General features: G+C 46.6%; 1 protein-coding gene across 1 annotated transcript in view; it reads left to right on the forward strand.

Moving 5' to 3' along the window:
- SUGT1 (SGT1 homolog, MIS12 kinetochore complex assembly cochaperone) overlaps positions 1-23,753 on the forward strand; it is a 123,428-nt gene that overhangs the window by 95,375 nt on the left and 4,300 nt on the right. Inside the window, exons 12-13 of the mRNA XM_044286181.1 lie at positions 3,498-3,585; positions 23,206-23,387. Of these exons, the coding sequence (XP_044142116.1) occupies positions 3,498-3,585; positions 23,206-23,387 (270 nt within the window). The remainder of the gene's footprint in view (positions 1-3,497; positions 3,586-23,205; positions 23,388-23,753) is intronic.

The following is a 23,753-nucleotide window of genomic DNA, read 5'->3' on the forward strand; positions in this document are numbered from 1 at the left end:
CTTACTTGCACTCAGAATATAGTAAAATAAAGGTACAGTGTGGGCTGGTCGGCCAGGGCAGCTGGAGTGGGAAGAGATGACATGCAGTGGAGGGATTTCAGTACAGGCTGGGCTTTGCTTGGGTGCTGCTGGCTGTACGTTCTACAAAAGGCTACTTGTTGGAAGGTCTGCCGGGCTCCTAGGGTAGTGTTGGTCCTAGATAACAGCCCTGTGTACTGTATGTACCATTCATAGCTCCTCAGCACCAAAACAGGAAGCTGCTCTGAATGTTTCTTCAGTAGAGAGTTTCTTGTGTGGAGTATAATTTGCCCAGAGAAATGCACATATTATCATTGGGCAGAGTAAAATGTCAGGTATTTGTGAAAGGAAAACTGATCCTCCTAGAAGTGAGGCCTGCTCGTACCCTGGCAGGTCTACTTCTGATTAGTTCACATCTGAGTGTATAGGGTGCAGTTCAATTTGTCATAGGCTTTAAAGAAACTGTACTGGTTTCAAAAGGACCGGACTGTGGCAGTAAATATACTTTTAGCACCCATGAAAAAAACAACTCTGGCGCATCTTTTCTTTGAACTGTGTTGTGCCATTCTTCTGTTATTCCTCCTTCAATTATACTGGGTTTTACCAGTCCTGTGTCAACAGAATGTGTTCCTGCACGGTCTGACTTGGCCCTCCTGTCACCAATTGATCAGAGTCAGAGTGATCAATGTATTTATACATTTCCAAGAGGAATAACAGGAAGGACATAACACAGACAGAGAGGTAGCGCCTTCCTGATGCAGCCATTTTCTGGTTGCTGGCTTTTTACTCCCTGCCTTCCAGGAGCCACAACTTTATTTTTCTATTCACATAGCCATGCTTTTGCAGGACAAGTTGTACGTACTTGGTAATGGAACCATTTAATATTGCATTTGACAGGAGTCCGCACCTTTTAGCACTCTAGTTGCTGTGATACTACATCTCCCAGCATGCACGTTGCTCAGCTGTTCTGGTTACTCCCATAGAAATGATTGGAGCATTCTGGGGGCTGTCATTTCAGAACAGCTGGAGTGTTGGACGTTGCTGATCCCTGGCATATGATATAGTGGGAAACTGGAAAAACATTTTTAAATGTTGTGTAATTGGAGAAAAATGTCACCATTATTTTATGGGTTTTGTTTTTACAGCGTTCGCTATGCAGTAAAGCTGAGGCTACTTTTACACTGCTGTTTCTGGGTCCGCCTGTGAGATTAGTTTCAAGGCTCTCACAAGCAGCCCAAAACAGATCAGTTTAGCCCCAATGCGTTCTGAATGGATGTGGATCCGTTCAGAATGCATCAGTTTGCCTCCGTTCAGCCTCCATTCCGCTCTGGAGGCAGACACCAAAACGCTGCTTGCAGGACGGAGCCAAACTGATCCGTCCTGACTTACAATGTAAGTCAATGGGGACGGATCCGTTTTCACTGACACAATATGGTGCAATTGAAAACTGATCCGCCTCCCATTGACGTTCAATGTAAGTCAAAACCGATCCGTTTGCATTATCATGAACAAAAAAAATAAAAATAAAATTAATTATTTTTTTGTTCATGGTAATGCGAACGGATCCGTTCTGAACGTATACAAGCGTTTGCATTATAGGTGCGGCTCCGTCTGTGCAGATACCAGATGGATCCGCACCTAAATGCAGGTGTGACGCAAGTAGTCTGACATGTTAATTTAATTTAGTCTACTCAGAACGATACCAAATTTATATAGTTTTTCTTGTGTTTTCATACAAAAAAAATCTCAAAAATATTATTTTCTTTCTGTTGCATATTCTGACCCCTAAAATATTTTTTTTTTATATTTACATCTACATAGCTATGTGGGGCAATCCATTTTTGATCTGTATTTTTTTGTTGATACAATTTTTGGGGTATTATGACTTTTTGATCACTTTTTATTCAATCTTTTTTGGCAGATAAGGCAACCCAAAAAATGGTGAACCAGCCGTTTTTAATTTGGTTTTTCTTTTTACCGTTAACCATACTTTCAATTTGAAAATTTTGGGCATTTTCGGATATGGTGAGGGTGATTGTTTTATCTTTTTTTTTTTTTTTTTTTTTTTTTTTTTTAAACTTTGGGAAGTTTAACATGTGTCGCTTCTCATACCGGCACGGCTGCCGTTGCATCTCCCTCGTGTACTGACCCAGAGAATGAAAGGAAAAGGCCAGTTTTACTGCATAGTGAACGCTGTAAAAACGAAACCTATTAAACTGTGGTGGAATTGCTTTTTTTTTTTTCCAATTCTTCCCATTTAGATTTTTTTCCAGCTTCCAACTACTACTACTTCGTATGCAATATAAGATGGTGCCATTAGAAAGTACAACTTGTACAACTTTACTCCCCTGAAGGCAGGGAGTAAAAAAATAAACTCAAAAACTGAAAATCTTCTGGTCCTGTATGGGTTAATGACCTGAAATCTGAGTGACATGTACCGGTAATTTCGGGAAAGGGGTTTTCCAGTACGGATTCTGGTGGCATATTAGATTGGCAGGGGTCTGACACTGCGTGCTCCTGATGATCAGCTGTTCAGGAGTTGCTACAGCACCAGAACTACACAGCTCTGTTCAGTGTGTAGTGGGTGGAGATGGCTACTGTAGTGCTGCTCAAGTGAGCCAGAGCTGTGCTGCAGTAACTAGCTCCATCCACGACGCAGTGTATATTCAGGGCGCCTACTTACGCCAGTGGACCTACTCCGAAACAGCCGATTGGTGAGGGTGTGCAGTTACCCACACTGATCTCATGTTAATGGCCTATCCCAAGGATCAAAATACTGGAAAAACCTTGTAGGAATTTTAAATGTGAAGCTGGAAAAATGTGTTGCCATAATCCGTAATAATTTGTCATAGTCGCTAACTGGCTAGGATAGCACCATAAGGCTAGGCTCACACCATCTCTTTGGCATCCGAGCCATGCAAAAAATTTACTAAATCTAAAAATAAAAAAGTGACAAAAATAATTTGCCTAACATATCCTTAAACTGTGGTATTAATGTATTTTAAAAAAAATATTAAAGGTGCTTTCAGTATTTTCACCCGCCCATTTGACTGCTGCATTGGAGTCTGTTAGTGGCTTCCATCTCAGAAACTGGTAAAAAATATAAAAAATCTAGTAAGATGCCAGCCTCTCTAACCTAAACCGATTGAACCACAATATAGTCAAGTACATCAGGCACCAGTTGTTTCCATCATGACCGACCCCCTGCTGTTTTTCAGTTTTCAGAAGAGATGGGAAGGGAAATACTGGTGCAGATGAGAACATAGCCTTTTAAAATTCTTTTTCTGAATTTTTTTTCATATTAAATAACTATAATACTCTTCAAATTGTTTTCAAAGACCCATGCAAAAAGTAAATGACAAGTCATGAGTTTGTATTCACTGTGGGTGTATTATAAGTGCTGAACTGCTCATCCTGTGGTTCTCATTATCTGTCGTTTAGCTGCTATATGCACATAATTTTTCTGTTCCCTATTTTAGATAGAAATAAAAATGATGAAGACTGAAGCTATTCGATGGGATAAACTGGAGGGCCAGGCTGAGCGTCCGATTAAACATTTCGCACCAGGTAGGTGGAAATCTGCAGAGCAAGGCCTGTTCTCTACTTTTTTCTTCCAGTATAGAAGTACAGAGGCATTCACTAGCAGAATCTCACCTGGGCTACAGACTATATACTGCACTTTATTGCCAAACAGATTTTTGGATATGGTAGTTTATAGTTTGTTCATAGACCACAGTAAGGCCCCTTTCACACGGGCGAGAACACCTTGCACCAGCACTGAATCCAGACTGTGCACATGAGCAGTGATTTTCACGCATCACTTGTGCGTTGCGTGAAAATCGCAGCATGCTCCTCTTTGTGCGTTTTCCACGCAACGCAGGCCCCATAGAAGTGAATGGGGCTGCGTGAAAATCGCAAGCATCCGCAAGCAAGTGCGAATGCGGTGCGATTTTCACGCACGGTTGCTAGGAGACGATCGGGATGGAGACCTGATCATTATTATTTTCCCTTATAACATGGTTATAAGGGAAAATAATAGCATTCTTAATACAGAATGCTTAGTACAAAAGGGCTGGAGGGGTTAAAAAAAAATATATATAATTTAACTCACCTTAATCCACTTGTTCGCGCAGCCCAGCTTCTCTTCTGTCTTCTTCTTTGAGGAATAGGACCTTTGATGACGTCACTGCGCTCATCACTTGGTCCATCACATGATCTTTTACCATGGCGATGGATCATGTGACAGACCATGTGATGAGCGTAGTGACGTCACCACAGGTCCTTTTCCTGTGCACAGCAAAGAAGAAGACAGAAGAGAAGCCGGGCTGCGCGAGCAAGTGGATTAATGCAAGTATTATTTATTTTTTTAACCCCTCCAGCCCTATTGTACTATGCATTCTGTATTAAGAATGCTATTATTTTCCCTTATAACCATGTTATAGGGGAAAATTAATAAAATCTACACAACACCTAACTAGGGCTGCAACGATTAATCGATAATAATTGATAACTGGATTCGTGGCCGACGAATCCAGTTATCGAATAATGGTCTGATTCGTTGCTATGCGGGCGGGCAGTTTACTTTAAGTCACTGCATCTTTATTTTACCTTACAATGACGCTCCAGTAACAGGCAGAGCGGATGGCGGCGTAACGTAACCTCACTCACGTGACGCGCCTGCTCCGCCTCCTTTATTCATAAAGTGGGCGGAGCAGGTGCGTCACGTGAGTGAGTGACATTACGCCGCCGTCTGCTCTGCCTGTTACTGGAGCGTCATTGTAAGGTAAAATAAAGATGCAGTGATTAGTCTGCTGTGAGCAGCGGGGCCGGGGCTGTTATGGGGAGGGGGATCTGTGTATGGCACTGCTATGGGGAGGGGGGATCGGTCTATGGCACTGCTATGGGGAGGGGGGGATCGGTCTATGGCACTGTTATGGGGAAAGGGGTCTGTGCACTGTTATGGGAAAGGTCTGTGCACGTTATGGGGAAAGGGGTCTGTGCACTGTTATGGGGAAAGGGGTCTGTGCACTGTTATGGGAAAGGGGTCTGTGCACTGTTATGGGAAAGGGGTCTGTGCACTGTTATGGGGAAAGGGGTCTGTGCACTGTTATGGGGAAAGGGGTCTGTGCACTGTTATGGGGAAAGGGGTCTGTGCACTGTTATGGGGAAAGGGGTCTGTGCACTGTTATGGGGAAAGGGGTCTGTGCACTGTTATGGGGAAAGGGGTCTGTGCACTGTTATGGGGAAAGGGGTCTGTGCACTGTTATGGGGAAAGGGGTCTGTGCACTGTTATGGGGAAAGGGGTCTGTGCACTGTTATGGGGAAAGGGGTCTGTGCACTGTTATGGGGAAAGGGGTCTGTGCACTGTTATGGGGAAAGGGTCTGTGCACTGTTATGGGGAAAGGGGTCTGTGCACTGTTATGGGGAAAGGGTCTGTGCACTGTTATGGGGAAAGGGGTCTGTGCACTGTTATGGGGAAAGGGGTCTGTGCACTGTTATGGGGAAAGGGGTCTGCGCACTGTTATGGGGAAAGGGGTCTGCGCACTGTTATGGGGAAAGGGGTCTGCGCACTGTTATGGGGAAAGGGGTCTGCGCACTGTTATGGGGAAAGGGGTCTGCGCACTGTTATGGGGAAAGGGGCCTGCGCACTGTTATGGGGAAAGGGGTCTGTGTAGGGCTGAAACGATTATTCGAATAACTCGATTAAATCAAGTTAAAAAATTAATCGATGCAGTTTCCCTGCATCGAGTAATCGTTACATCACATTATCACGGAGCGGGAGTGAAATTAAGCGTCTCACTCACCGCTTCCGTGTCCTCCGGAGGCCAGAGAGGCAGGACTTTGCGTAATGCGCAGTTGCGCTCATACATCATCATCACGCCGGCTAACGATATGTGTCTGACGTCACGTAAGGTCCCAGTGCATGCTGGGATGAAGACGGTCTCGGACCCCACGTGTCTGCGGCTGCGCCCTCCTCACTAGTGCCAGTGCCATTAGGTAATTTAAGTTAACAGCACTTGAGGCACGCCAGGGGGGAATCGGGGGCACTGAGTCACTGTAAATTGTTATTGAAATGAAAGGTAGATGGAGAGAGAGTGGTTAATGGAGGTTGCAGGCACCACCTTGGCATGTATAAAGTTATTGGTTTAGAGAGGGGTTAATGAAGGCACCTCCAAGGTGCTTTCATTAACCCCTCCAAACCAATAACTTTATACATGCCTAATGCCAAGGTGCATTCATTAACCCCTCCAAACCAATAACTTTATACATGCCTAATGCCAAGGTGCTTCCATTAACCCCTCCAAACCAATAACTGTATACATACCTAATGCCAAGGTGTTTCCATTAACCCCTTCAAACCAATAACTTTATACATACCTAATTACGTACGTTATTTTAAGTAGGTTTTTCTTATTAGATTACTCTATGAATCGAGAAATATAATCGATAGAATACTCGATTACTAAAATATTCGTTTACTGCAGGCCTAGGTCTGTGCACTGTTATGGGGAAAGGGGTCTGTGCGCTGTTATGGGGAAAAGGGGTCTGTGCGCTGTTATGGGGAAAAGGGGTCTGTGCGCTGTTATGGGGAAAAGGGGTCTGTGCGCTGTTATGGGGAAAAGGGGTCTGTGCGCGTTATGGGGAAAAGGGGTCTGTGCGCTGTTATGGGGAAAAGGGGTCTGTGCGCTGTTAGGGGGAAAAGGGGTCTGTGCGCTGTTATGGGGGAAAAGGGGTCTGTGCGCTGTTATGGGGGAAAAGGGGTCTGTTGCGCTGTTATGGGGGAAAAGGGGTCTGTGCGCTGTTATGGGGAAAAGGGGTCTGTGCGCTGTTATGGGGGAAAAGGGGTCTGTGCGCTGTTATGGGGAAAAGGGGTCTGTGCGCTGTTTATGGGGAAAAGGGGTCTGTGCGCTGTTATGGGGAAAAGGGGTCTGTGCGCTGTTATGGGGAAAGGGGTCTGTGCGCTGTTATGGGGAAAAGGGGTCTGTGCGCTGTTATGGGGGAAAAGGGGTCTGTGCGCTGTTATGGGGAAAAGGGGTCTGTGCGCTGTTATGGGGAAAAGGGGTCTGTGCGCTGTTATGGGGAAAAGGGGTCTGTGCGCTGTTATGGGGAAAAGGGGTCTGTGCGCTGTTATGGGGAAAAGGGGTCTGTGCGCTGTTATGGGGAAAAGGGGTCTGTGCGCTGTTATGGGGAAAGGGGTCTGTGCGCTGTTATGGGGAAAAGGGGTCTGTGCGCTGTTATGGGGAAAAGGGGTCTGTGCGCTGTTATGGGGAAAAGGGGTCTGTGCGCGTTATGGGGAAAAGGGGTCTGTGCGCTGTTATGGGGAAAAGGGGTCTGTGCGCTGTTATGGGGAAAAGGGGTCTGTGCGCTGTTATGGGAAAAGGGGTCTGTGCGCTGTTATGGGGAAAAGGGGTCTGTGCGCTGTTATGGGGAAAAGGGGTCTGTGCGCTGTTATGGGGAAAAGGGGTCTGTGCGCTGTTATGGGGAAAAGGGGTCTGTGCGCTGTTATGGGGAAAAGGGGTCTGTGCGCTGTTATGGGGAAAGGGGTCTGTGCGCTGTTATGGGGGAAAAGGGGTCTGTGCGCTGTTATGGGGAAAAGGGGTCTGTGCGCTGTTATGGGGAAAAGGGGTCTGTGCGCTGTTATGGGGAAAAGGGGTCTGTGCGCTGTTATGGGGAAAAGGGGTCTGTGCGCTGTTATGGGGAAAAGGGGTCTGTGCGCTGTTATGGGGAAAAGGGGTCTGTGCGCTGTTATGGGGAAAAGGGGGTCTGTGCGCTGTTATGGGGAAAAGGGGTCTGTGCGCTGTTATGGGGAAAAGGGGTCTGTGCGCTGTTATGGGGAAAAGGGGTCTGTGCGCTGTTATGGGGAAAAGGGGTCTGTGCGCTGTTATGGGGAAAAGGGGTCTGTGCGCTGTTATGGGGAAAAGGGTCTGTGCGCTGTTAGGGGAAAAGGGGTCTGTGCGCTGTTATGGGGCAAAGGGGTCTGTGCGCTGTATGGGGAAAAGGGTCTGTGCGCTGTTATGGGGAAAAGGGGTCTGTGCGCTGTTATGGGGAAAAGGGGTCTGTGCGCTGTTATGGGGAAAAGGGGGTCTGTGCGCTGTTATGGGGAGAAAAGGGGTCCTGTGCGCTGTTATGGGGAAAAGGGGTCTGTGCGCTGTTATGGGGAAAAGGGTCTGTGCGCTGTTATGGGAAAAGGGGTCTGTGCGCTGTTATGGGGAAAAGGGGTCTGTGCGCTGTTTATGGGGAAAAAAGGGGTTCTGTGCGCTGTTATGGGGAAAAGGGGTCTGTTGCGCTGTTATGGGGAAAAGGGGTCTGTGCGCTGTTATGGGGGAAAAGGGGTCTGTGCGCTGTTATGATGGGGAAAAGGGGTCTGTGCGCTGTTATGGGGAAAAAGGGGTCTGTGCGCTGTTATGGGGAAAAGGGGTCTGTGCGCTGTTATGGGGAAAAGGGGTCTGTGCGCTGTTATGGGGAAAAGGGGTCTGTGCGCTGTTATGGGGAAAAGGGGTCTGTGCGCTGTTATGGGGAAAGGGGTCTGTGCGCTGTTATGGGGAAAAGGGGTCTGTGCGCTGTTATGGGAAAAGGGGTCTGTGCGCTGTTATGGGGAAAAGGGGTCTGTGCGCTGTTATGGGGAAAAGGGGTCTGTGCGCTGTTATGGGGAAAAGGGGTCTGTGCGCTGTTATGGGGAAAAGGGGTCTGTGCGCTGTTATGGGGAAAAGGGGTCTGTGCGCTGTTATGGGGAAAAGGGGTCTGTGCGCTGTTATGGGGAAAAGGGGTCTGTGCGCTGTTATGGGGAAAAGGGGTCTGTGCGCTGTTATGGGGAAAAGGGGTCTGTGCGCTGTTATGGGGAAAAGGGGTCTGTGCGCTGTTATGGGGAAAAGGGGTCTGTGCGCTGTTATGGGGAAAAGGGGTCTGTGCGCTGTTATGGGGAAAAGGGGTCTGTGCGCTTATGGGGAAAAGGGGTCTGTGCGCTGTTATGGGGAAAAGGGGTCTGTGCGCTGTTATGGGGAAAAGGGGTCTGTGCGCTGTTATGGGGAAAAGGGGTCTGTGCGCTGTTATGGGGAAAAGGGGTCTGTGCGCTGTTATGGGGAAAAGGGGTCTGTGCGCGTTATGGGGAAAAGGGGTCTGTGCGCTGTTATGGGGAAAAGGGGTCTGTGCGCTGTTATGGGGAAAAGGGGTCTGTGCGCTGTTATGGGGAAAAGGGGTCTGTGCGCTGTTATGGGGAAAAGGGGTCTGTGCGCTGTTATGGGGAAAAGGGGTCTGTGCGCTGTTATGGGGAAAAGGGGTCTGTGCGCTGTTATGGGGAAAAGGGGTCTGTGCGCTGTTATGGGGAAAAGGGGTCTGTGCGCTGTTATGGGGAAAAGGGGTCTGTGCGCTGTTATGGGGAAAAGGGGTCTGTGCGCTGTTATGGGGAAAAGGGGTCTGTGCGCTGTTATGGGGAAAAGGGGTCTGTGCGCTGTTATGGGGAAAAGGGGTCTGTGCGCTGTTATGGGGAAAAGGGGTCTGTGCGCTGTTATGGGGAAAGGGGTCTGTGCGCTGTTATGGGGAAAAGGGGTCTGTGCGCTGTTATGGGGAAAAGGGGTCTGTGCGCTGTTATGGGGAAAAGGGGTCTGTGCGCTGTTATGGGGAAAAGGGGTCTGTGCGCTGTATGGGGAAAAGGGGTCTGTGCGCTGTTATGGGGAAAAGGGGTCTGTGCGCTGTTATGGGGAAAAGGGGTCTGTGCGCTGTTATGGGGAAAAGGGGTCTGTGCGCTGTTATGGGGAAAAGGGGTCTGTGCGCTGTTATGGGGAAAAGGGGTCTGTGCGCTGTTATGGGGAAAAGGGGTCTGTGCGCTGTTATGGGGAAAAGGGGTCTGTGCGCTGTTATGGGGAAAAGGGGTCTGTGCGCTGTTATGGGGAAAAGGGGGTTATGGGGTAAAGGGGTCTGTGCGCTGTTATGGGAAAAAGGGGTCTGTGGCGTGCTATGGGGAAAAGGGGTCTGTGCGCTGTTATGGGGAAAAGGGGTTCTGTGCGCTGTTATGGGGAAAAGGGGTCTGTGCGCTGTTATGGGGAAAAGGGGTCTGTGCGCTGTTATGGGGAGGAAAAGGGGTCTGTGCGCTGTTATGGGGAAAAGGGGTCTGTGCGCTGTTATGGGGAAAAGGGGTCTGTGCCCGTGTTATGGGAAAAGGGGGCTGTGGCGCTGTTATGGGGAAAAGGGGTCTGTGCGCTGTATGGGGAAAAGGGGTCTGTGCGCTGTTATGGGGAAAAGGGGTCTGTGCGCTGTTATGGGGAAAAGGGGTCTGTGCGCTGTTATGGGGAAAAGGGGTCTGTGCGCTGTTATGGGGAAAAGGGGTCTGTGCGCTGTTATGGGGAAAAGGGGTCTGTGCGCTGTTATGGGGAAAAGGGGTCTGTGCGCTGTTATGGGGAAAAGGGGTCTGTGCGCTGTTATGGGAAAAGGGTATGGCGCTGTTATGGGGAAAAGGGGTCTGTGCGCTGTATGGGGAAAAGGGGTCTGTGCGCTGTTATGGGGAAAAGGGGTCTGTGCGCTGTTATGGGGAAAAAGGGGTCTGTGCGCTGTTATGGTAAAAGGGGTCTGTGCGCTGTTAGGGGAAAAGGGGTCTGTGCGCTGTTATGGGGGAAAAGGGGTCTGTGCGCTGTTATGGGGAAAAGGGGTCTGTGCGCTGTTATGGGGAAAAAGGGGTCCTGTGCGCTGTTATGGGGGAAAAGGGGTCTGTGCGCTGTTATGGGGAAAAGGGGTCTGTCGCTGTTATGGGGAAAAGGGGTCTGTGCGCTGTTATGGGGAAAAGGGGTCTGTGCGCTGTTATGGGGAAAAGGGGTCTGTGCGCTGTTATGGGGAAAAGGGGGTCTGTGCGCTGTTATGGGGAAAGGGGTCTGTGCGCTGTTATGGGGAAAAGGGTCTGTGCGGTTGGGAAGGGTCTCGGCGCTGTTATGGGGAAAAGGGGTCTGTGCGCTGTTATGGGGAAAAGGGGTCTGTGCGCTGTTATGGGGAAAAGGGGTCTGTGCGCTGTTATGGGGGAAAGGGGTCTGTGCGCTGTTATGGGGAAAAGGGGTCTGTGCGCTGTTATGGGGAAAAAGGGGTTCTGTGCGCTGTTATGGGGAAAAGGGGTCTGTGCGCTGTTATGGGGAAAAGGGGTCTGTGCGCTGTTATGGGGAAAAGGGGTCTGTGCGCTGTTATGGGGAAAAGGGGTCTGTGCGCTGTTATGGGAAAAGGGGTCTGTGCGCTGTTATGGGGGAAAAGGGGTCTGTGCGCTGTTATGGGGAAAAGGGGTCTGTGCGCTGTTATGGGGAAAAGGGGTCTGTGCGCTGTTATGGGGAAAAGGGGTCTGTGCGCTGTTATGCCCATAACAGCGCCGTCCACAGATCCCCCTCTCCATAACAGCGCCGTCCACAGATCCCCCTCTCCATAACAGCGCCGTCCACAGATCCCCCTCTCCATAACAGCGCCGTCCACAGATCCCCCTCTCCATAACAGCGCCGTCCACAGATCCCCCTCTCCATAACAGCGCCGTCCACAGATCCCCCTCTCCATAACAGCGCCGTCCACAGATCCCCCTCTCCATAACAGCGCCGTCCACAGATCCCCCTCTCCATAACAGCTCCGTCCACAGATCCCCCTCTCCATAACAGCGCCGTCCACAGATCCCCCTCTCCATAACAGCGCCGTCCACAGATCCCCCTCTCCATAACAGCGCCGTCCACAGATCCCCCTCTCCATAACAGCGCCGTCCACAGATCCCCCTCTCCATAACAGCGCCGTCCACAGATCCCCCTCTCCATAACAGCGCCGTCCACAATTTGCTTTAATATGGCCTTTGAACATAATTTTTCAAGTAAAATCATATAAACCTCTTTGTGTTGTAATTTTGGTGTTTTTTCCCGATTTAATCGATTTAAATTATCGACAACTAATCGATTATTCAAATAATCATTAGCTGCAGCCCTACACCTAACCCAAACCCGAACTTCTATGAAGAAGTTCAGGTTTGGGTACCAAACATGCCAAATTTTTCTCACGCGCGTGCAAAACGCATTAAAATGTTTTGCACTTGCGCTGAATAATCGCGCATTTTCCCGCGACGCATCCTCATCTTATCCTGGCCAAAAACATGACGCCCGAGTGAAATAGGCCTAACAGCCTTGGTACTTTTGGTTGGCTTCTGTATCACCTGTTTGCAGCCATACAGATTCTGTAGTGATAGAGTGCCTGTTGTCTTACTAATACAAATCTGTCACCGGAACTGTATCAAAAATAATTTATTACACTCAAATAAAATAAAAAATAAAACCAGCATGTATATTGCTACTTTCTCGTCTGCATCAGCAATAGTAATGTGCACAATGATTGGCTCTGCAACCAATGAGAACTGGGATTATTGTACTGTTATACAATTAAGAGGATAACCACATTGATTCTCTATCATATATATCAAATATCTTCTATATCCTAAAACTCCTATATCACAAAATCAGATTGTGCATGAATGGTTGGATATGGTGGTTTTCCTGTCCTACTCAGTGTGATTAGTATAGCTGAGAAGTACAGAAATCCATCCCATCCAACACCCATACACTGTTAAATCCAAAAGAAGAATGCGTCATTGATACCACTATTAATTCATATCCGCTTCCAGAATTACATACATCAATAAAATGCACATATAATATCCCTCCCCCCAAAAAAGTCCCAAAATTATGTTAATAATTAATGATTCCTTTTGTACTCCTAATCAATAATCAGGATTATAAAATATTGAAATCCGAACGTTCATAAATCGGTAGGCATGATTGGTGTGAAAAAAATCAGTGTCCGTCAGTGATTATTGCTGTAAATCAATGTTCATAACTTAAAAAAAATATTAAAACACATAAATATATAAATGAACCCCTGTATAGAATAATTAATTAGGCAAGCTTCATCCAGGTATAGTTGATCAATGTTATATTGTATAGATGTTACATCCCTTTTTCAATGTGGGTAGTGATATAAATAACCACTTGCTCTGTTTCAGTTGTTATATTGTATACATTGTATATCACTCTCCTTTATAAATGATTAAATGTTAACGCTTTGTTGATCTCACGTGAAGCGCTTTTTTAGTTGAGTGGTGTGTCACTCATTGATGCAGCCGACTCCCTTTATCGCAGCCTGTATCTATCCTTGTTCGGCGTCCCACGTGGTCGCTCTGTAGCCGATCTCCAATACAGCGCGCTGTGGCTCGATAGGATTCGGACTTGTAAGGATTCCGGAATTGCACTGTTCAATCAATTCGCATATAGCAATTATGCCAGGGGTCCTTGAAGATTACAGTAGTACCAAACTTGTTTCGGAGCGACAAGCTCCATCAGTGGCTCCTGATTCTGTAATGAACACGTTTAGAATGGTAGAGGATCAGTTCTCTAGTATATCCAAACCAAATTATATGGCTATACACTAGGGCTGCACGATATGGGAATTTTGTGCGATTGCGATTAGGGCCCTAAAAATTGCGATACCGATATGCGATGCAATATTTTAAGGGAATTGTGCTAGAGGTCTATTTGCTTGGATTTTCAAGGCAAAAGCACACACAAATTACTGATAATGCTGAAATGTAGTTATGCTTAAATAAAACGTCTTTTACTAAATTAAATAACATATTTGCATTACTGCTAAAGTACAAAATACAAAACTTGCCATTTTCTTAATAGCGCTGCACAGAACAGATAAATAGAATAGAATAAATAGAAGAACATTTGTTTATTAAAATAACGACTTGCCTCCAGCCCCTCCTCCCTCCCCATACTGTAACTGATGTATCGCCGGCCGCGCTGTGCAGCACAGCGGCCGGCGATACATCCGTGTCAACCACATAAAAAGTCAACCATCGATTTATAAGATGCACTGCCATTTTCCCCCCACTTTGGGGGGGGGGGGGGTTACTCTTATAAAGCGAAAAATATGGTAATACAATTGCAGCATTTTTGGGTCGGCCAATTGGCGATTGCGATATGGCGATTTATTGCGATTGCTTTGGCGATATATTGTGCAGGCCTACTATACACTGAATATTGTCAAATCCCACCCACTTCAGTCTGTCAAGGAAAAGATGCAACTTAATTGGCAAATAGAGGTGCTGGCTTTAACCACCTCAGGACCGCCGTACGCAGGATTGCGTCCTGCCGGCGGTCCTGCTCTTCTGGGTGGACGCATATACGCGTCCTCCCGCGAGAGCCGAGATTTCCTGTGAACGCGCACAGGCGCGCGCGCGCTCACAGGAATGGAAGGTAAGCGAGTGGATCTCCAGCCTGCCAGCGGCGATCGCTCGCTGGCAGGCTGGAGATCCGAATTTTTTAACCCCTAACAGGTATATTAGACGCTGTTTTCATAACGGCGTCTAATATGCCTCCTACCTGGTCCTCTGGTGGTCCCTTTTGTTAGGATCGACCACCAGAGGACTCAGGTAGGTAAGTACAGTAGCACCAAACACCACACTACACTACACCCCCCCCCCCCCGTCACTTATTAACCCCTTATAAACCCCTGATCACCCATGATCACCCCATATAAACTCCCTGATCACCCCCCTGTCATTGATCACCGCCCTGTCATTGATCACCCCCCTGTCAGGCTCCGTTCAGACGTCCGTATGATTTTTACGGATCCACGGATACATGGATCGGATCCGCAAAAAGCATACGGACGTCTGAATGGAGCCTTACAGGGGGGTGATCAATGACAGGCGGGTGATCACCCATATACACTCCCTGATCACCCCCTGTCATTGATCACCCCCCTGTCATTGATCACTCCCCTGTAAGGCTCCATTCAGACGTCCGCATGATTTTTACGGATCCATGGATCGGATCCGCAAAACACATGCGGACGTCTGAACGGAGCCTTACAAGGGGTGATCAATGACAGGCGGGTGATCACCCATATACACTCCCTGATCACCCCCCTGTCATTGATAACCCCCCTGTAAGGCTCCATTCAGACGTCCGCATGCGTTCTGTGGATCCGATCCATGTATCCATGGATCCGTAAAAAATCATGCGGATGTCTGAATGGAGCCTTACAGGGGGGGTGATCAGTGACAGGGGGGTGATCACCCTGATTACCCTGATCACCCCCTGTCATTGATAACCCCCCTGTAAGGCTCCATTCAGACGTCCGCATGCGTTCTGTGGATCCGATCCATGTATCCATGGATCCGTAAAAAATCATGCGGATGTCTGAATGGAGCCTTACAGGGGGGGTGATCAGTGACAGGGGGGTGATCACCCTGATTACCCTGATCACCCCCTGTCATTGATAACCCCCCTGTAAGGCTCCATTCAGACGTCCGCATGCGTTCTGTGGATCCGATCCATGTATCCATGGATCCGTAAAAAATCATGCGGATGTCTGAATGGAGCCTTACAGGGGGGGTGATCAGTGACAGGGGGGTGATCACCCTGATTACCCTGATCACCCCCTGTCATTGATAACCCCCCTGTAAGGCTCCATTCAGACGTCCGCATGCGTTTTGTGGATCCGATCCATGTATCCATGGATCCGTAAAAAATCATGCGGATGTCTGAATGGAGCCTTACAGGGGGGGGTGATCAATGACAGGGGGGTGATCAGGGAGTCTATATGGGTGATCACCCCCCTGTCATTGATCACCAGGGCAGTATAAATACCCCACATGTGACCCCATTTCGGAAAGAAGACACCCCAAGGTATTCCGTGAGGGGCATATTGAGTCCATGAAAGATTGAAATTTTTGTCCTAAGTTAGCGGAAAGTGAGACTTTGTGAGAAAAAAACAAAAAAAAATCAATATCCGCTAACTTATGCAAAAAAAAATAAAAAATTCTAGGAACTCGCCATGCCCCTCATTGGATACCTTGGGGTGTCTTCTTTCCAAAGTGGGGTCACATGTGGGGTATTTATACTGCCCTGGCTTTTTAGGGGCCCGAAAGTGTGAGAAGAAGTCTGGGATCCAAATGTCTAAAAATGCCCTCCTAAAAGGAATTTGGGCCCCTTTGCGCATCTAGGCTGCAAAAAAGTGTCACACATGTGGTATCGCCGTACTCAGGAGAAGTTGGGGAATGTGTTTTGGGGTGTCATTTTACATATACCCATGCTGGGTGAGAAAAATATCTTGGTCAAATGCCAACTTTGTATAAAAAAATGGGAAAAGTTGTCTTTTGCCAAGATATTTCTCTCACCCAGCATGGGTATATGTAAAATGACCCCCCAAAACACATTGCCCTACTTCTCCTGAGTACGGCGATACCACATGTGTGACACTTTTTTGCAGCCAAGGTGGGCAAAGGGGCACATATTCCAAAGTGCACCTTTCGGATTTCGCAGGCCATTTTTTACACATTTTGATTGCAAGGTACTTCTTACACATTTGGGCCCCTAAATTGCCAGGGCAGTATAACTACGCCACAAGTGACCCCATTTTGGAAAGAAGACACCCCAAGGTATTCCGTGAGGGGCACGGCGAGTTCCTACAATTTTTTATTTTTTGTCACAAGTTAGCGGAAAATGATGATTTTTCTTTTTTTTTCTTTTTTCCTTACAAAGTCTCATATTCCACTAACTTGCGACAAAAAAAAAAAATTCTAGGAACTCGCCATGCCCCTCACGGAATACCTTGGGGTGTCTTCTTTCCAAAATGGGGTCACTTGTGGCGTAGTTATACTGCCCTGGCAATTTAGGGGCCCAAATGTGTGAGAAGTACCTTGCAATCAAAATGTGTAAAAAATGGCCTGCAAAATCTGAAAGGTGCACTTTGGAATATGTGCCCCTTTGCCCACCTTGGCAGCAAAAAAGTGTGACACATCTGGTATCGCCGTACTCAGGAGAAGTTGTGGAATGTGTTTTGGGGTGTCATTTTACATATACCCATGCTGGATGAGAGAAATATCTTGGCAAAAGACAACTTTTCCCATTTTTTTATACAAAGTTGGCATTTGACCAAGATATTTTTCTCACCCAGCATGGGTATATGTAAAATGACACCCCAAAACACATTCCCCAACTTCTCCTGAGTACGGCGATACCAGATGTGTGACACTTTTTTGCTGCCAAGGTGGGCAAAGGGGCACATATTCCAAAGAGCACCTTTTGGATTTCACAGGTCATTTTTTACACATTTTGATTGCAAAGTTCTTCTCACACATTTGGGCCCCTAAATTGCCAGGGCAGTATAACTACGCCACAAGTGACCCCATTTTGGAAAGAAGACACCCCAAGGTATTCCGTGAGGGGCATGGCGAGTTCCTAGAATTTTTTATTTTTTGTCGCAAGTTAGTGGAATATGAGACTTTGTAAGAAAAAAATAAATAAATAAAATCATCATCATTTTCCGCTAACTTGTGACAAAAAATAAAAAGTTCTATGAACTCACAATGCCCATCAGCGAATACCTTAGGGTGTCTACTTTTCGAAATGGGGTCATTTGTGGGGTTTTTCTACTGTATGGGCATTGTAGAACCTCAGGAATCATGACAGGTGCTCAGAAAGTCAGAGCTGCTTCAAAAAGCGGAAATTCACATTTTTGTACCATAGTTTGTAAATGCTATAACTTTTACCCAAACCATTTTTTTTTTTTGCCCAAACATTTTTTTTTTATCAAAGACATGTAGAACTATAAATTTGGCGAAAAATTTATATATGGATGTCGTTTTTTTTGCAAAATTTTACAGCTGAAAGTGAAAAAAGTCATTTTTTTGCAAAAAAATCGTTACATTTTGATTAATAACAAAAAAAGTAAAAATGTCAGCAGCAATAAAATACCACCAAATGAAAGCTCCATTAGTGAGAAGAAAAGGAGGTAAAATTCATTTGGGTGGTAAGTTGCATGACCGAGGGATAAACGGTGAAAGGAGTGTAGTGCCGAAGTGTAAAAAGTGCTCTGGTCATGAAGGGGGTTTCACCTAGCGGGGCTATCTGTCACCATAATCAACCCTATTAAACCCTACTGCCTGATAGGGTTTATCTTGATTAAAACAAGTACCGGTAATTTATTATTATTATTCTTTTTTGCAGAGAGTTGCGATAACGGAGTGGGTTGGAGGAGGTACAAAGTAGCTGGGTGTTGGGGACAGTGACGGAGATGTGTCAGAGAAGTGCATCATGAGTTTGGTTGGAAACAAACCAGAGTGATTAGTTACATGGTGAAAACGGGTCAGGAGAGTCCAAATTGAAAAAGGAATGGAAAGTAGTACATGAAGCGGGCAAGAGTATGAGCAGATCTGTTAAAAAAACAAAACAAAAAAAAAAAAAAAAACATAGCGATCCTTCAAAACCTCTGTCAAGTAGATAGTTTTCCGTAATATGCTGCCCTATTTTGGGAGAGCATATTGTCTATGCAGATCTCCTTTACTATTAGCCCAGCCAGCCCAAAAATATTGTAAGGTGTGACTAATACCAAGTACCAAAGAATGAAAACAGATTCTTAGTAACAAGTCAAATGTCTACTGTCATGTATACATGAAGAGAGTGTCCGTGGTCAGTGATGTGATAGAAGGCTCTCATGAATATTTCTTGTGCTGCTTGGGTTAATAGGACAGTGGGTCAGTCTATGTAATATGCTGCTTTTAAATGAACACCAAATGTTGAAAATAAACAGCGACCTAAATAAAAACCAGGACAGCCATTTATTGTGATTAAAAGGTAGAAATATATTAAACTTCTCCTCTGTGTGTCCCAGTAAATAGCTCCCCCTCCTCTTAACAATCTGGTGTGCTGCTGAAGGAGCTTTCACCTCTGCTCGGTTGGTAATAGGATACAACCTTGTGTAAAACCCACCCCTTGACTAAGCGATGCCCCTTCAGTTGTTTACTAAAAATGAAAGAGACACAGACTGATCAACATTGGAGGCAGGATTATCTTCTGTTTACTCATATAATTAAAGTTTAATACTCCTTTAACCCCTTCCCGACATCTGCTGGACATGTTTGGTCTTTAAAGATGACACAAACTCTGGAGTGGAGTGGACGACATAAACGCTGGCTGCCTGCTGTTTAACCCAGCAGACACCAAGCGCTTATGTCTGTGATCGGAGATGACGCCGATCACAGATGTTTAACCTCTTTAAATACAGTGGCTAAGCCTGGCCAGGCAATTGGGGCTTGACCATCAGATATTAAAATAGAAGACCACAGCACTTTTACTTCAATGCAAAATTGAGTTTTATTGATGCAAATCAATTCATGTTTGTGTGTTAGGTTTAAGGAGATACCACACGTGGAGAAATGTGCTGACGTATCGCTCCTCCCAGACTTTGTTCAGTAATCAAGGGAGTAATCCTAATCAGTAAAAATCAAAGTATCCAAAGAGTTACCAAAAAGATCTAATGTAAATATATAAAATGAGAGGATCTGTCTGTACAGTAAACTGATCAGTAGATGCCAAATCAATGCTGTGCAATTACAATATAATAAATACAGTATAATAAAGGAGACATAATATGACACATAAAATAACTATCAGAAATGCAGCCAATAGCTGTCCAGTAGGTACATGAAGCATAGACTAGTGTAGTATACCCAGATCGGTGGGAGAAAAAGGAATGAATTCTGCTGGTAGAGGAGAATTAGACTGCCTGCACAGGCGTAATACAGTACCAGCAGGGAGGATTGACAAACCTCATGTACACTTTGCATATATTTTCCATTCAGAAACTGACCTACTATGTGGGTTTTGAAATCTGCAACATGTCAATTGTTTCTGCAATTTATTTTTTGTGAGTGTATTTCACCCTTTGCAATGCAAGGGGTAAGATTAAAGCAAAACGCATCAAAATCCACAAGCAACACATGCGCACTCTGGTGCGGATTTGATGTGAAAATGCATAGAAATCTTTATATAAATCAGTGAAGAAATCCTGTTTGTAAAGCCGCACACCTGCCTCTCTGCGGGGTAGCCTTAGAGCTGCAGGAAGGATGACTGTCAGGTGAGCAGTGCTGCCCGTAGAGGGGCAGCCTCCATAGAGGCTGTTAACAACTCAATGTGGTAGTGGCCGCAATTGCTACTTTACACGTGCATTATTTCCAGCACCTATCCTCTCTCCCCCTCGTTACAGCATACGTTTGTTCTTTCTGGGGACTCTTGATATTGTTGTTACTTTAGTACTTACGACTTACACATGATATACACGACTTACACATGATATGCCAGCATTTAGTAAACCTTGGGGGGCAATGTGTGCTCCTGCCCGTACTCCATGCGCTCCATGTGGCTCCGTTCAGAAACTGTAGAGCCCGTACTCCGTATACTGCTGAGAAGTCAGCTGTGTTCAGAAAAGGTGCTATTTTACAAAAAGTATTATTAGGGCATTTAAGACATTTTACAAAAAAATAATTAACTTTAATTGCTCTTTAAGCTAGGGTTGGACGATATCAAAAATATTCCCACGATATTAAGAAATTTATCGCGATAACGATATATATCGCGATAAATGCCCATTTAGAAGAAAAAAACACTTGGGGCCACAAGGAGACGTTATACTGTATGGGGGCAGCCACAAGGAGACGTTATACTGTATGGGGGCAGCCACAAGGAGACGTTATACTGTATGGGGGCAGCCACAAGGAGACGTTATACTGTATGGGGGCAGCCACAAGGAGACGTTATACTGTATGGGGGCAGCCACAAGGAGACGTTATACTGTATGGCGGCAGCCACAAGGAGACGTTATACTGTATGGGGGCAGCTAGGCAGCCACAAGGAGACGTTAATTGTATTAATCATTGGTGGCAGTGGCCACAGGGTTCCCCTCCCCCTCCCATCATTGGTGGCAGTGGGGCCCCCCTCCCTCCCCAGTATTAATCATTGGAGGCCACAGGGTCGTCCCCCCATCATTGGTGCCAGTGGGCCCCCCCTCCTCCCTCCCCAGTATTAATCACTGGAGGCCACAGGGTCCCCCCCCCATTATTAGTGCCAGTGGGCCCCCCCTCCTCCCTCCCCAGTATTAATCATTGGCGGCAGGCCCGGCTCCAGATTAATGTGGGCCCTTGGGCAATAAAGCCTCAGTGGGCCCCCTTGTGGCATTTTCCGCAACACATGTCATTAACAACAAAAAGTCATTAAAAACAGTAGAAAAAAATGCAGTGTTTTATAGGTCTTACGCTATATGCACACGACAATGAAAAAAAAAGTCCATTAAAAACGGATAAACTGTCCATTTTTAACTGACTGTTTTCCACTGATTCATCTGTGGATCACAGGGAGGGAAGACAAACTCAGCACCAAAAACTAAGGCTGTGAGGGGACTGAAGACTGCTTCTCCAGGGCATTTAGGAAAGTGACTGCTCTCCTCAGAGCCAGGTGAAGCCATGGATGAGGGGAAGGAGCAGCTCTCCTCATGCTGACTTAAGGCTCCACTCCACTGATATCTCCTTCTCTGCTTCCTTTCCCATAAGCACCAGTGAACCCTGCTGTGGATTTTGGGGCTCCCTGTTCATGCTGAGTGACAGGATGTATCTGTGGGGCTCACATGACTGGAAGGATGAAGAGCTTTTGGGGCTGATGTGACCTCGATGCTGGCCATATCTGCGCTAAAGGCGACAGGCTGTGTAGGAGGAGGTGAAGCTATGAATGGTGCCTGTTGTGTGCTAGCTGCTGAGGGAGATTTGTGCTTTACACATATCGCGACTGGCCATATCATTAATACCACCGCACCCTAAATCACTAGCCCTTCTCCTGTCCCATACACTGGCAGCTCTCTGTGGCACAGAACCCTTCTGATACGATAAGCGACTGCCATGTTAATGGTCACACTCACACACACCTGTCTAAACTCCTGATTTCTTTCAGCTCGGCTGCTATGCTGTGCGCTGACTTCTGCACCTGCGCAGCTAATCAGCTCCGTCCCTGCTGTCCTCCAGTCCTCCGATCTGTCTCGCAGGCCTGGAGATCCTGCGAGATAGCAGCAGCAGTAAATGTTTAAAGGGACCGGCGCGGAAACGAGTGGGCTCCCTAAGGGACAGTGGGCCCTGGCACCGGCCCGGGTATGCCGAGTGCTGACGCCGGCCCTGATTGGAGGCCACAGGGTCGTCCCCCATCATTGGTGGCAGTGGGCAGTTCTGATCGGAGTCCCAGCAGTGTAATGCTGGGGCTCCGATCGGTTACCATGGCAGCCAGGAAGCTACTAAAGCCCTGGCTGCCATGAGAAGGAGCGCCCGGCGGCCATGGCGCACGTGAGTATAATGCTGCTCACTAACATACCATGGCAGCCAGGGCTTCAGTAGCTTCCTGGCTGCCATGGTAACCGATCGGAGCCCCAGCATTACACTGCTGGGACTCCGATCAGAACTGCCCACTGCCACCAATGCAGGGACTTAAGAACATTCTCGGCACCCGACCTCTGAGAGGACGCTGTGATCACCGCGCTGGGATTAATTGCGCGGATCACAGCGTCCTCTCAGAGGTCGGGTGCCGGGAATGCGAGTCACAGAACTCCTTCCCTCCCTCACGCTGGCTGAATTGTAAATGTGCTGTACGGTTCATGCTGGGGCGGGCGGCCGCGGACGCAGATTTAGAAGCGGTCAGCGCACATGACGGCTTCTATGACGTCACAAAATACCGCGGTATTTAGGAAACGGCGATATCGCCATATCGCCGTTTTTTAAATACCGCGGTATATCGTGATACCGGTATATCGCCCAACCCTACTTTAAGCAGTGTATGGGCAGATGGGGTGGAACGCATCGTTGTTCTCCTCCGTAGCTTCAGTCAGGAGTTTTGGCATATGTCTCAGTTTGAAAACACCCTAGAAGGGGGCACCCTGTCACATTTTACAGCTCCCTGCTGGAGAAGATTTCACTTTTCTGGGGCACAAACCTCACCACGGTTATTAGTGCCTCTTAATAATCTGCCACATCCTAGGCCAGTGAGATTTTACTGTAACTTGTGGAAAAAAAAAACACATTAAAATCGAAATGATAGGCTGTGACACATAGCTGCATTAACGTATGTTATATTCTCAGTTATCTACTAGATTTATTTGCGGGATATGCTGCTATTTGCGTTTCATGTACCTGAGGAGATATTAGGGTAAACCTATCATGTCATCAATTTAATAGCTGTATTTGCAATCGATATACATGATGTAATGTTGACAGTGTGTTGCAATAAAAGCCAATTTACTTTCCCTCACTTCTATTGCCCTAGTTTTACAGATCTGTCATGTTGTTGATAAAAAGTGTCTACATTTCAGAATCCATGCACAAATACCCATCATCCTCTCATTACACCAAGAACTGGGATAAACTGGTGGTTGAGATCAAAGAGGAGGAGAAAAATGAAAAAAAGGAGGGGGATGCTGCACTAAACGAACTTTTCCAGCAGATTTACTCAGACGGCAATGATGAAGTGAAACGCGCCATGAACAAGTCATTTGTAAGTATGAAATGTGTTTGTATGGCTGTATATAAGATATTTTCAGTATGGTATTTGTAGTTAAAATTGCATAGGACTGGTTGGGGGCTGCAGTGCATTTCTAGATCCTTGTCTATTAACATTAGTGCATTTAGTGCAAGGTACCGTCACTCCACGTGTCCATTGCCTTTGGGTTGCAGAATAACATGGTCTGTTAAGTCATTGGGTGTCTGTTAGGATGTGTTGTCACATGATGATATGGCAACATTGTGAATTTAGCTTCAGTGCCTTTCCTAGTAACATTGTATGTACTGTGTATTCTTAAAGGGGTTGTTTTATAATTAAATGGGTATTCCCATCACATACAATGGGGGCATATCGCTAGGA

Source organism: Bufo gargarizans, chromosome 3 (assembly GCF_014858855.1).
Source record: "Bufo gargarizans isolate SCDJY-AF-19 chromosome 3, ASM1485885v1, whole genome shotgun sequence".
Lineage (NCBI taxonomy): Eukaryota > Metazoa > Chordata > Amphibia > Anura > Bufonidae > Bufo > Bufo gargarizans.